At 31.3% G+C, this 15,494-nt stretch overlaps 2 protein-coding genes across 2 annotated transcripts in view; one reads left to right on the plus strand and one right to left on the minus strand.

The window, feature by feature from the left end:
- LOC118200692 (organic cation transporter protein-like) overlaps positions 1-1,569 on the plus strand; it is a 43,754-nt gene extending 42,185 nt beyond the window's left edge. The window contains exon 12 of the mRNA XM_035372650.2: positions 115-1,569. Within this exon, the coding sequence (XP_035228541.1) occupies positions 115-247 (133 nt within the window). The 3' untranslated portion in view covers positions 248-1,569. The remainder of the gene's footprint in view (positions 1-114) is intronic.
- A 3,948-nt stretch (positions 1,570-5,517) lies between these two features.
- LOC118193786 (organic cation transporter protein-like) overlaps positions 5,518-15,494 on the minus strand; it is a 46,676-nt gene continuing 36,699 nt past the window's right edge. Inside the window, exons 8-11 of the mRNA XM_085813753.1 lie at positions 14,224-14,444; positions 10,728-10,906; positions 9,423-9,562; positions 5,518-5,684 (exon numbers count right to left, since the gene is read on the minus strand). Of these exons, the coding sequence (XP_085669879.1) occupies positions 5,642-5,684; positions 9,423-9,562; positions 10,728-10,906; positions 14,224-14,444 (583 nt within the window). The 3' untranslated portion in view covers positions 5,518-5,641. The remainder of the gene's footprint in view (positions 5,685-9,422; positions 9,563-10,727; positions 10,907-14,223; positions 14,445-15,494) is intronic.

Below are 15,494 nucleotides of genomic sequence, written 5' to 3' on the forward strand. Positions count from 1 at the left end.
TCATTAAATATAATAAAAACTTATGGCATAAATCATGAAAATTAATTTTATTTAAATAATATATTTTAAAAAACTCTGGGCTATGATTACATGTCCTTTTTTTTCCCCTTGCAGAAAGGTGAAATTGAAAAGAATGGTTTTCAGAGACTCTAACAATGAAATCAATTCTGACGAGCAGCAAAAAATGCTTTATCAAAAACCTAACCACGCAGACGATGGAACAGAAATTTTGAATCTGGCAGGCTAATAGCCTGAATGGAAGATGCAAGAATACTGGTATACTATGTTATTCAAAATGATTGACATTACTGCAGATGAGCATGATTCAGTAACTGTTTACCTTGTGTTAATTTGGTAGAGTACTTTAAATGAAGAAGGATAAAATGAAAAATAAGACTTTTAGGAATATCTAGAGGAAAAGCAACTTCACAGAAGAAGGCAAGTGTTCTGAAATTTCAATAGGTAATTCCAGTTAACAGAAGTTTGACTCACAATCCCATTTAGCATTACTATCAATTGCTAAGAACATTCCTTTTGATAATTAGGCAATATTATGTGAAAAAATGTATATGTAAAGGCAACATAACCACGCGACAAGTGCTATACGATTTGCATAATAAGGGATGTCTTAGCGTTTTATAGTTGGATTCAGTGAATTTCAGCGGATCTTCCGTCAGTTTGCTCCCCATGGAGGTATATTAAGGAAGCTTTGTTCGAGCTACAAATGCTCAAAAACACACGATCTCAATGAAATGCATCGTTATTGCTATGAATCGGTAACTTAGAATATATTGGAGCAAGGTGACATTAACTGAGTTTTGTCATGACATTGTTCATATAAGACTGATCACTTCTAATTAAACCTTAAACACTTTTTCTTTTATTTTATATATGCAGTTGTGTGTTTAACACAGAATTATTCGAATAGACAGAAATTCCAGCTAAAAAGCATTTTAACTCTTTCCAAATTGGTCTGCTTGCTGGTTTTGCATCTTTATTACTTTGGCTTGGAGCATTTGTGTAGAAATAAACGATCAATTTAAAAAGACTTAGAGAAAGATATTAGAACTGTGACAGATTTTAGATGGAATCATTAAAAAAAAAAGAAATCAAAAGTTTTTTTTTGTGAAATAAACGTTTTTATGTTCTTCGGTAGTTATTTAATTTTCATTTTTGAATTTCAAGTTAAAAATTCATTAATATAATAATTTAAAACCAAAACGTAGAGATCAAATTGTGTATTAATATATTATGATTCTTTGCACTTTTTAAAAATATTGTTCCGTGAACGTTGCTGTTGCTGTAATTGCGATTACCAGTCTGTGTATAATTATTGGCCCAGCAAGTCCAGTTATACATTTATTTAAAATAATGAGAAAATGATAGCATAAACAAAGTGCTTGAATACATGCGCTAACAATTTAAAATACATAAATATTACAACTTCTAAATTAATACATTTTGAATGATTAAATAATATTTCAAACACCTTCCACTGCAGCATACACATTCTTGAACACAATTGCTAGTAAAATTTAATAAATGCAACAAACTTTGAGAAAATGATGGAAATAAATATTTTTCATACTTTTGTATCTGTTATTTTTACTTAGATATAGAAACATAAGATCTTCTGAAGCAAGAAATCTAAGAAATAAATTATACCCTGGACAGAACTCGAAGCACAGATTTTACGATTGCTAACTGGGCATGATACCACCCACGAGGGATACCACCACTATGACAGCACTCACGAGGATACCACCATTATGACAGCACCTACGAGGCAATATGATAATTTCTTATACATATTAAAGTGCGAACAAGTCGTAGTATCATTCATCAAGCGGAGTATATAAATAATGTTTACCAGGTTAACCATTTCACACCTTTCTGCGGTGGTACTTGAAAATGGGAAAGAATGATGAATGAATATAAGACCTTCTGAAGCAAGAAATCTAAGAAATAAACTATACCCTGGACTGAACTCGAAGCACAGATTTTACGATTGCTAACTGGGCATGATACCACCACTATGACAGAACCTACGAGGCAATATGATAATTTCTTATACATATTAAAGTGCGAACAAGTCGTAGTATCATTCATCAAGCTGAGTATATAAATAATGGTTGCCAGGTTAACCATTTGCCACCTTTCCGCGGTGGTACTTGAAAATGGGGAAGAACGATGAATGAATATAAGACCTTCTGAAGCAAGAAATCTAAGAAATAAACTATACCCTGGAAAGAACTCGAAGCACAGATTTTACGATTGCTAACTGGGCATGATACCACCTACACTACGACAGCACCCACGAGGCAATATGATAATTTCTTATACATATTAAAGTGCGAACAAGTCGTAGTATCATTCATCAAGCGGAGTATATAAATAATGGTTACCAGGGTTAACCATTTGGTTGACATTTTCCACCTTTCTGAGATGGTACTTGTAAATGGGATAGAATGATGCTCCCTTATTGACTTAATGCATAGAATTTTAGCATAATTTTTGTACAAATTTCTAGAAAAACAAAGTGCATCGCTAGTGATAATTACATTTATAAAGCGTCAATGGAATCTAACACGTATTATTGATTACGGTAGGATTTTAAGAAATTGCCTATAATTCCACATGAAATTCAAATGAATCCGTATAGATTATACAATAGCCTACTAAAGCCATTTTGCAAATAGTCTCTGTCATTGATTTTTATAGATGTGTTTGTAGAACCAAGCAATTGAAATACTGCAATAATCGCACAATGAAGGTACCTGTTGTGGTATCCGGCATGAGTATTTCATAAATCTGTAGAATGATGGATGTTTTATCACAACCACTAAGATATCTGAGATGTGCTTGTTTATTGCATGGCATAAGACATTCTTTAATTCTGATAATAAGATCCCGGTATAAATCAAAAGTAGTTTAATGTAATATGAGCAGGAATGTATAACAAAATTCCTATACTTAAAGAAGAAGAAATACTATAAACTATTTATATATTTTCTCAGAAAGATGAGCGATTCAAGTAAAATAATTAAGTTTCGTGAAACCTTCTGCAGATTTAACTGAGTGCATTTCCTCGTAGAAAGGTTTAAGATCTTCCCACAGCTATTATAGCGAAACTCATGCTGGTAAAATCTGCACTGGAAATGTTATCTGAAGTAGAAATTATTCTCGTCTCATATTAAGTACGATGGAACGAATTTGGCCTATCCAGCGGTTCTCAACCTTTTAATTAACGCGTGGCATCTAAACAAAAATTCAAAAACTTTATAACCACCTACATTTTACAACGATTATTTTTCAATTTCTCAATAGAAATATTATAAAATATACATTTTGCCATTTTCACAGCCTATTGGCTATTTGTATTAAATATGCACACATAAAAAATATTAGATTAAAAATTGGTTTCCATTTTAATTATTAAAATTTCAGTTATAATACTTTAATTCTAAAATTTAGTGTGAATTTAGGCCTGTTTAGGCTCACCTTTTTTATGTCTAGTCTTATTTCAGTTAGCTTTAACCGTAAATTAGGATCCACTTTTAATTTTGTTCTGTATATATTTTATAAATATAAAATGGAAGAAAATCCTTGTTCATGCAAATAGGTTATGGCACACAAATAGGCAATAAAAATTTAATAACTTTATTTGAAATGCCTTTAAATTCTTTTTTTCGGTTCAGCCAAAAGTTAATAAGTGGGTTATTTTTGAAATTTTCAATTAGAGTTCAATCACAGGAAATTTTTATTAATTATTCTTTTTCTTCACGAGATTTTTGAATTGAATAACTGAAAACTGTTTCTTTGCGTACACCTACTTTTCTCTTGCGTATCACCGGCTGAGAATCGCTGGGCTATGCGTTTAAAAAATAAAATTAATTTGAAGAATAACTTTAAAAGAAGTCTAAGAGAAAATGTTGTCATTACATTTTAGCTGCTTGAGCGCTTGCTGTGCTTGGAAATCTCAGTTGATTTGTATCACTGTTTTTATTCGACACGAAGTTTGGAGTATAAAAGTATTACCCAAATCTTTTAATAATTATCTTAAAGTACTAGGAAAGTGTGACTAGTATGAAGAAAAATATATTGTTTTCAGGAAAACAAAGATTTGCTGTAATTTGTAGAACATATAACGGAATTTTTTTTTTTTTTTTAGTTTTATGTGAAAAGAATAAATGTATTTATTTCTTTATAAATTAAAGGTTTCCTTGGGTTCCATTAGGTAATTCATCAAATTATTTTTCAAAAATCTGTAATCAAATATCCTTAAACTAAATTTCGATCTAAAGCAGCAACAGAGTGCAAAAATTCAAAATGTAAAATTCTTATAGAAAATTCACAAAGAAGCATAAATAAATAACATTAAGGAATATATACATACAAAATTAATTTCAGAATTTCAGCTGTTTTCTCAGAATTGGCATTGTATAACAGAAAATCTTAAGAATTTTAAATGCAAACAAATATTTTATTACAGTTTAGTTTTTAACTACCGAAAAACGCTACCGAAATGTCTTTTAACTACCGAAAAACGCTCTTTAAAAAATTGGGTTTGGTACTATTGCATTATCAAATAATGGGGTATTTGAATTCAGGAAATTTAAATGTATGCAAAATAATCATGATTTAGAAATGTCTTAGATATTTATTACATTTAATTGCGACTGATTGCTTAATTTGTCCCTTATGATATAAACTGCTCATACATTATCATGTAAAACTGTCTACGCGCATTTTCATGCAAACTAAGAAGATATATTTATAAGGTATTTCTCCCACCTTCTTGGTGTGGCCATGCCTTCGTGATGTGGTGATCTGCACGCTGGGGCGTATTCCAGAGGTTCGTGATTGGATTTCTGGCGGCGAAGGCGTTGCTAATTTTTCATCTTGCCTGCTTCCAAAAAATACCCAATGTCTCGGCATATTTAAATATAATGTGCTAGAATTTAGAATAGAGGAGAAAACGTAAGCACGGGAACAAACCAAAAGCCATTCATAACAAAGGAAAGAAAACCTCTGTCATTAATGTTCCGAGCAACTAATTCAGTAAAATATTTTCAAACTCTTCCTAATTTAGTTCCAATTTTGCAGTTCAAATTTTATGATTAAAAATTTTAGGATTCCTTATGTAATAAGTGCTAACATTTTCAGTACGGCCATACGGTTGTTTCGAATAAAAATTACATTTTATTTACACTTATAGTTTTTTTAAATGTTGCTTTAATCGTTAAAACTGTGATGCAATTACTAGTGTTCGTCCTTCTGTATCGCAGAAACTTTCTCTAACATTAAACATTTTTTATGACATGAATACGAATTAGTCCTATCGGTAAAATCGCATTAGTTTCCGTGCTCTTTCGGTAATGTCTCAGCTACATGTAGTATGTTTTAAACAAAGCCCATACATATGTATACATGTATTTTCCCAAATAGGCTATGTTTCATGATCAAGGATAATCTGAATAAATAGTGAATTCATGCTAAAATAAGTATTCGGGCAACTAGTTTTTATGAAATTTATTTAAAAATAAAATAATTAATAACTAAATAGACTGCATTCAAACGTAATTTGCTGAAACTCTTCATCCAATTTAAATAATTTTCCTGAAAATAGCATACCGCTTTATCAAGAACTGGACAACGTACGACAGTTTATTATGATATCATTCCTGTTAGAAAACAAAACAAAACAAAACAAAATATTAACATGATATTTAAAAATACGAAACAATAACATTACTATTAAAAAAGAGTTTATCAAAGAAAGAATTAGTGTTTTAAACACACAATTCAATATATCATAAAGAGTTTATCAAAGAAAGAATTAGTGTTTTAAGCACACAATTCAATATATCATCGAATTAAAGTGTTGTTTTGTTATTATTTATTCCAAAAATATGTATAATCGTATTTAGGGAAAATACGTGTACAGTAAGACCCCGCTTAACGCGGGGGATACGTTCCATCAAAGTAGAGCGTAATGCGAAACAGCGCTAAACGAGGCTATCTTTACATGTAAATATTGGGGTTAGGGGAAGATGGCTAGGAAATTGGTTAGGTATTAAATTTAGAAAGTATGTTTTTTTAATAAAAATAAAACCAAACATTTATTTCTTAAAGCCCAAATTAATACCACATTATTATTTCTTGCAAAAATAAAAACAGAATATAAATAACAAAACGAATATTCTTAAAAAAAAAAAAAAAAAAAAAACAAATAAAATTCTCAGTCAGTCATATTTAGTTAGCCTTCCGCGTTTTCAGTGTTCTGCCTTTTTGTGACAAAAGCATCTAATGTTGTTTGCCTTTTTCTTTTGCGTTGTTCTCTTAAAAGTTCTTCATAAACGGATAGCGCATCTCTAACACCACGCCTTACTTTTGAGCTCCTGTCAAAATTCGGATCATTTTCAATGAATTGATCCATTATTTCAGTTATGGCAGACAAACTCCTTTTTACAAACGCCATCGAAAGTTCTTTTTGCTCTTCTTCTGAATCACTGCTGTCAACATTTTTGTTTTCTTCTTGTTCAGTTAATTCCTCGAGCTCATCATTAGAAAGACTAGCCGCTGCTTCTTGAATTATTTCTTCGACATCTTCCACATTTACTCCTTCAAAAAATGTCTGTACAATACCGCACCAAACAAGAAATACAAGTACAGTCTTTCGGATATGTATTTGAAACCTATCGCTGCATAATATTTCGGGGAATCCCCGTATGCTGCGAGCGATTTCGTGGAATCCCCGGGTTGAAATAGAAGAGCGCTAAACCGAAACAGCGCTAAACGAAACAGCGTTAAGCGGGGTCTTACTGTACATGAATAGCGAATTACTATTTCAAAGCACATTACGATTCAATAAGTCTAACTTTTGATTCATACGATGATATATCATACGTGGAAGTACACATCATACATATGCTACTCTGACAGAAGTAAATGAATAGCGAGTGAAGTGAATAGCGAGTTACTATTTCAAAGCACATTGCGATTCAATAAATCTAACTTTTGATTCATAAGATGATATATCATACGCAGAAGTACACATCATACATATGTTACTCTGACACAAGTAAAATTTCATTCCTTAGCCTAGTATTTCTGAAATGTTTTAGCCTCGCGACACTGTGACCCTTATGCGTATATTTACCAGTTTTCACGACCTTCATGCACACTTTATGTGAAAAGAAGAAGAAAAATCTGATGTGTACAAAACATGACTTCCTTGTACGGAATATTAAATTATACGCAGTTTTTCTTGCATTTCATTTAAACTTATTGGATTGAATTAAATCTACTTCGCTGACAGCGCATAAACCACAATAGAATAAATGCATTCATTAAAATTCACTCTAGTATTTGTTTACCATAGCGACACTCTGCCGCTAGATTCACTTAACAGTATTAATAATTATATGACAGTTAACTTATATAATAATTATATAACGGAAACTAAGTTAACTTTTATATAATCCAATAGTTATATAACAGTTAACTTATATATTTCATTCATATTATAACTCATAATGCACAAAATTTACATCATTTAAAGAATAGAATTATCTAATCGTTGCCACATGTTCTATTCAAATACTATAATAAAGCTAGAATGATGTATAAAAGAAATTAAGCAATCAAAGCAAAAAAGAAACAGTTTTTCACAGACGATTGAGTATTTCTCATTTAATTAATTCAGTTCTCACTTCACGAGAAGGCAAAAATGCATAAAAACTCAAAATATCTATATTAAAAATTACGAAGTAAATCTCAAACACTTATTTCCTCGAAAAAATTCCAGAAAGAATTAAGCATGATTTAATTGGCAATAATAAATGCGTTATCTTTCTTGTTGCGAAGCTAAATTTCTCTAGATTGGCAACAAATCCACTAGTCTGCTGTTTCAAATGTAAACAATCAATGGCCGCCATAAAAAAAAGGCTTAGCGACACTTAAACAACTTTAAAATTGTTGATAATTCCAAAAATATTGCACACAGATTTATTAAAGGCATAAAAACCTTAACCGGAAGATAAAAACAACATAATTCAATCATTTTTAAAGCAAAAAATGTACAATTTACAAACATATAAGAGTAAAGAAACTGAGATCACCGAGCCGGGTAACAGAGTGGATATATATATAAATATATTTATATACGTTTGGTGCGGCCGATGACAACCAAAATACGAGGTACACATCTACATGTTATAGCAGTCCTATATACAAAATTTCAACGTTCTGAGGCTACTCGTTTTGGATTTATGCGAGATACGTACTAACATACGTTCGTACAGACGCCACGAAAAATTCTCTTCAGAATTAATTTTAAAGCAGTTTTATAATTTTTTTGGAGGAAAAGAGTATTTTATTCTGTACTTACCTACAGATATCACGGAAAAACATCGTTAAATTGCATTCGAGAGCGGTCAAAATGGATATTTTCATTGAAATATGCTGCCTGAAACTTTTCGCGATTACAATACTTCCTTTTTACTTCGTACAACGAAGTAAAAACAGAGATTCTCAGACGAAAATAATGAATGAGCGTCTCTATAAAGGAGAGCATATTCACAGAATTTTGCAAAATTTGTGTTTTAGGAAACACTGGCAGGCTTCAGTACTGGCATTTAGCCAGCACATAATATCGTTTGCATAAACAAAAAAAATTAAAACATTTATAATTTAAGGACGTTTTGTATGATAATCAGATATAAATTCCAAATTAATAAAACTTCATGAGAATACGCGTAACATATTTTTGACGTTTAAAAAAATTACACATTACTTATATAAAATTTCCTTCGGCAAAAAATTTACAACAAAATTATTAATTAAAGAATGTTACCTAGGAATGAATCACAGAATAATATCACTGAAAGGCCTTTAAATTGCAAAACATAAACCTCGAATTATTTTAAATTGTTTTTACTTATTGATCTTTTAAAGCATACAGAAATGACGTCAGATACCTCAAAATTTTTAATTGAGTATTCTGGACAATTCTTTTTTTTATATATATAATGAATATATTTTCCTAAATATTAGTACAGGGACCGAAAAGGCGTATAAAAAATTAGATTTCGTAATATTTGAGTTTTTAAAATTTAAAATGCCATAACACGAATATATGAATCATTTAAAATATTTATCAAATGGATGTATGTGTTTACGACCAATGGTTGCACAATTAATGGCCAGGCAAGGTTTTTTTCTGTAAGGTGAGGTGTATAACACTTTCAGTGTTAGAGTAAAAAAAATGACATTTCTCAGGCATCCCTCCTAACGCGAAAATATGCCTACTGCAAAATAGCTTCAATGACTATATTTCAAATTTAAAATTTCAAGAAAATAATTTCTAAAACTATTTTTAATGTGTCCAACATTCAGGCCATCTTTGGTTTCCCACTTACCTGTGAAATGCTTCACCGTCCATAAGTGATTCTGGCAGTTTTCTATTGCTCGTCTCTGGCAGAAAGAGAATGCAAAATCCGGAGCTAACACCCAGCAGTCCGTAAGTCCAGTAACAGAGGTGAGGTTGCGTTGTTCCTCCCTAATTAAAAAAAAAAAAAAATACGGAATTAAACTTTGCGTTGCCTTTTAGTAAACCATTTCTTACTACAGCATATTTCAGAAATATTTCAAGCCTCTTTTTCATCCCAACCTAAGTAATTCGAAACTACATATAAAGCTGTTTATCCCAAAAAGTAACAAAAACTGGTTCTTTGTTGCTTTCATATTGTACAATTGTTATCAAAAATAAAAATAGCAGAGTAAAAATATATTACATTTAAAAAATTGTACACTTTTCTTTATCTTCATGAATATATTTTTGACATAGGACATTTTATAGGAACACAAAAATGAGGCGAAAATGTGGATCATCATAGATGATATTTATTACTTAAATTATATTAATTATTCGAAATTCCTTCCTTATCGAATTCCTACTATTAGCTCACACAATTCTTATATCTTGTTCAAATTTTCAATCCTTAATAAAATACTTTTTGTTCATCCACTCAAGTTCAAACACATTTTTTAAAACTTGTAGTGGATGACACTTGATGTTAATGCAGTTTTTTTTTACATATTAAAAATTTAAAAACTTTTTAATATGTAAAAATATTAAAAATTTTAATTTTTAAATTATTTTTGTATTTTTTATTATTATTTTTAAAATTTTTCTTTGTTTACCTAAGTAGGAATTGACTTTAATTTTACATATATGTATATATATAACTTGCTTATCTAAGCACTTCTTTACTCAACTGTTACAACAATCTTTGAACATATGTAAGCTAATCTAAATCTATATTTTGAACTCCCACACCGTTTAATGTATAACACTACGGGGAGACAATTTTAAATCCTGTGTCGAAATTTCCGAAACAATTCATCAGCCATCCGCTCATAGTATACAGCCATAAGGCTGAGAGCATAATCACTCTTTATAAAATAAAACTTAAACGACGTATGCTTAGGCGACTTATATATATGCAATAATTATTACGTATATAGGTTAAAATGTGACTGTGTTTATTGCACAGAGGTTTAGATTTTGGTACTGTGAGAAAATTATTAAAAAAAACAGTGGGGAAAAACAAAGAACATTTAAAAAATAGATAATAAAGCTTTAAAAACACAGAAAGAAATTAAAAGCATTCTATTAATTATATCAAAACCATGCTATACTATCTCGATGCCAGTACACTCACCATATGTGCAAGGAAAGGTGCCAAGATAGCTCCGACTCTAGCTGCCGTGGAACAATAGCCAACACCGACACCTCTTACTGGAGTCGGAAAGAGTTCGGAACTGTAGATATAGAGCAAAGTGAACAGAATACACGAACAGAACTTTGCAGCCATGAAGAGACCCAGTTCTCCATAATAGCCTGAAATAGAGAAAGCACTTACTAATTTCAGAAACGTAACAGTATTAAAAGTCCGGTGAAAATCGCAACTAGAACCGCATAATTAGTAATAACCTTTTGATTCCTCTTTTTAATTTGGTTTTTTCCTCTTTATTCTAAAAGTAATAATAAAATTTCTGGACTGATCCATTTCTAGATTAATCTATGCCACAAAACTTGCGTAACGCTGATGACATAGTTTTTTCGGAGTCTAAACTCTCAGAACTAAAACTTTTCTAACGTAATCCGAAACCTTTCTCTTAGGTGAGTGGCCATATTGGATAAATGCTTACTTCGCCGGTATCTCCGTTGCTGCTTGGACGCCATTTCATTTCGCTGTGCTCTTCTCGCAATAGTATTCCAAAACGTGAATGTTCAGAAAATAGGCACGATTAGAGTGTCAAGTTAACTGCGGTTTTAAATGTGAATTTAATTAAAAATGGAATTAAAACCGCCTCGACTGTTAAGTTTCTTAGTCATTACGAATTCTACGCTCTAAGTATAAAGTATCTATGCCATCAGCATTTATGCGTTTCTACGTCTCAGTGTTCTCACTTATATATATTGAAATCGCTATTCAAATTGCATTCATAAATTATGATTCAAACTTATTTATCCACTAGCTTCAAGCATCAAAACATAAAATTAGAAGACTTGAGTAATTTAACTAAAAATTGTAAAGGATTTTAAGTCTACTTCATTTGATTTCTCTTTCACATTTTTATTAAACAATAAAATTAAAAAAATTCTTGTTTATTTACTATCCAGTACTGTATTTAACCCTCTTAGCGGCATGACCGGCTTTATCCGGCCATAATATTTTTGTCACTTTTTATTAAGATATTTTGCTTTTTTACTTTTTTTAATAATGCAAATATAATTATAAAGTTTATGAAAATATATAAATTTAGCTAATAAATGCTGCATAAATACAGGTCTTCATGACAAATCCAAAACCCCGTGCCGCTCAGAGGGTTAATAAATACATACATAGCCGTTTACTAATTCCTTCAAATTTTTAACCTCCTAAGTTACTTAAAACCTACATTGAGATTAAAAATTATAAAATTTATTTAATCCCACACATTTTTTTCTACTTAACTTCCGTTTATTATTCTGTTCCTTTCCTCCAAAATATTTTTATCAGTTTAAGAATATAAAGTCCTATTTTTTCTTTCACATGAAGCAGATAATTTTTAATTAGTAGTACTCTTATACGTTGCCTCTTCTTCGTATTTTTGTTCCAACAGCAATATCTAGAGGAGAAAATAATTATTTGGATAACAATCATTTCCATTAGATGGAATTATTTTCTTCAAAAGTCTTCCTAGCGACTGAATCAATATGACTTTTTGCTAGTTCGAGTCCACCACCTGAATAGGCCGACAGCTTTCGACTTTTGTCGCCTTTTCTATACGTAACGTGATTTTTTTCTGAGAAAGTTCCTTATGAAACAAACAACCTTTGAGTAGTTTTTCCTAATAAATGACACAAAATACAGAGGCTGTTCGCACATTTTTTAGACAATTTTGGTAAGCGGTAATAAAAATTCATTTGCTGCAAAAGAAGTAATTGCAATTGTACTATGTTTTCAAAAGTCAAAATTATCGTCTGTGGCTTGAAAGTTTTATTTTATTCAAAATGGTGAATTTAACAATGCAGTGATTCGAAGGCTACATTTGCGCTCTTTCCGAAGAGAAATATGCTTACTCCGTTATCCAAAAACGATGTGAGAGTCATGGTTTTGTAATATCTAAAGCGTCGATAGGTAATATTATCAACAAGAAAGGAAACAAACGTCAAATTGGAGCCTCAAGTGGGACAAAAATTCCAAACAAGTATCCAAGGAAAAAACAGACATCTTCGACTATTGCAAAGGTACGTTGTTCAATGTTAAAAGAAAATCCCCCTAGTCAAAGGACAGTTGCAAAATCATTAAAATGCTCGGTGTCCATTGTAAACAAAATGATAAACGTTGATTTAAATCTTAAGAAAGCGAAAAAAACGCAATGTGCAACGTCTTCCAAAGCATATCGCTCAACGCAGGACACGCTGCAGAATTCTATATGAGAAACACTTATCCAAAGAAAAATGGAAAACAATTGTCACAATAGATGAAGCATGGGTGTATTTAAATGATTGTAACAAAAAAAAGAGCCATTTATTATCATAAAAGGGGAGAAAAAAATTTAAGTACATGGTTCAAAGAATCGAAAGAAAGGTTTTCTAAGGGATTCATGATTGTTGCTGGTTTTTCTTATAATGGCAAGTTAAAAATAAAGAGAGTGCAAACAAATGTCAAGATTAACTCCAAATACTATCAGGAACATATTTTACAATTTTTCTGAACAATTTTTCTGAATGAAATACCATCGCTTTACCCACAGTGCCATCAATCTGTGAGACTCCATCAGGACAAAGCTAGCAGTCAGACATCAAAATCCACTGTAAATTTCCTAAAAGAAATGGAACAAAAAACTGGTATCAAGGCCACACCCTTCACTGATATCCCTACTAAATCTCCCGATGTGTCACCTATGGATTTTTGTGCTTTCGGACTTTAAAAAACTGCATTATCCAAACGTTGTCCCAAAACTCTAACAGGACTGGAAAGCTGTTCGTGAGGAATGGAACAGAATACCTCTTCTGCCACTTCAAAAGGCATTATTATCCTGGAAATTGCGGTGTCGAAAGATAGTTCAGAATAAGGAATGTCATATAGAACATTCAAAACACAAGAAGTTTTATGTAATTTAGTTTTGTGAATGCCATATACATCGTCTAAAAAATGTGTGAACAGCCTCTGTATCATTGGTGATATGGTGATTTATGAAGAATTACATATGTATACATGTAAATAGATATAAGAGAAAAACGTGTAAAACGTCATTTTAAACCTGGCTTCCATTGCAATAAAGTAATAAAAAACTGGTTCGCACTGTATTACTGCATTTTAAGGATTAGTCTACCAAGTTTTCATTTTTTCAGTTTCACTGAAGATTTACAAATATCAAATTTTCCTACTTAATTTTTGACGTTGTCGAATCGATAATACTAAAGATGAGTCGGTTTTCTGTTTCTGCATGCTGTATTGAAATGGTAATTTGCTTTTAAGTATTTTTAAAGTAACCCAAGATAAAATATTGATTAGCAATCAAAAACCTTAAGAAATCAAGCTCTTCTCTGAAAATCCTTTAACCGCAATTTATTAGGTCCGATATATCTGATGATTTTTTTTTCATTTTATGATAAAATAATATTTTAAATGCTTAAAAATAAAATTTATGTTGATGGTTTACCTTTTCGTGCCACCACTGCGGAATAAAGAGTAAGAAGGATGCCATTAGCGAAGGCAGCGCTGGCAAGTGGTTTTCGACGACCACAGTTCTGAGCGAAGAACATACAAAAGAGGCTAGCTGGTACCTCTACTAAGCCCGATAGGAAGAAATTCCAATAGGGATCTCCCTCTAGTTCATTAGTACTCCAGGTCAAAGCATAGTACACTAACGAAGTGCTGAACCTAAAATTAAATAATTCAATATTTATTCAGTGTCGTGAGATAAGTGAGAAAATAAAGAGAAACACAGCACAATTCTATTTTCACCTCCATGTGCGAAGTAATAAAAGAGGTGCTATAATCGCGAAAAAAAATTTCGGTTATCAAATTTCAAAGGAAATATCCATTTTAACCCTTCCCGGATCACTTTTGACTATATTTTACGTGACGTCTGAGCGTACAGACAGAATAAAGGACTCATTATTTCAAAACGGATTATAAAATGGATTCAAAAGGGATTTAAAATGGATTTTTTTCGTGATGTTTGTACGTACGTATGTTACGGTGAAACACCGAAATCTGGAGAATGTCGACTTTCACCGGTGAATGTCAACATTCACATAGTCTCTTCGTGTATGCCCGAAATATTTTCCAAATACTTTTATTTCTGACTTACACCGGTCAATGTCGACATTCACCATGTACTAATGGTGAATGTTGAACATATAACAACATTATATTTTCTTCTTCGTATATCAGTCGCGAATAAACGCACTTGGGACTTGAAATAAGAAATTAAGAACAGGAGAACCTAAAACACACAATACATTCAAAATGAGAAAGGAAAATAATAGAAGTTAAAAACTTACTTAATTATACAGTACGTTCTAAAAGAGAAAATAAAATAACAGTCATAAAAAACTTACTAAATTATGTGATTCAAATCTTCTTTATTGCAACAACTTAAACTATTATGGCACTTTATGACCTCTCTTTTCGACTTTTACCAGAGCATATCTGTGATTGTCTACATACACCGGTGAGGGTCCGAATATACAAGAAAGTAGTGAAATATTCGGTCTTTCACCGACGTATTTGGTGAATGTTGATATTCTCCGGTGAAAGTCGACATTCTCCAATTTCGGTCTTTCACGGTAACATATATATCTTTTATAACTCAAAAATTGTTTGCCGTAGGACATTAACTTTTTGTATATGAGACTCTTATAACATCTAATAGGGCATTTTGCTTTTTTTTTATTGAAATCATCAGCACCCAAAGTGTATATATAC

The sequence above is a fragment of the Stegodyphus dumicola genome, chromosome 1 (assembly GCF_044657685.1).
Source record: "Stegodyphus dumicola isolate Sdum_Otavi_A_Nest chromosome 1, ASM4465768v1".
Taxonomy (NCBI): Eukaryota; Metazoa; Arthropoda; class Arachnida; order Araneae; family Eresidae; genus Stegodyphus; species Stegodyphus dumicola.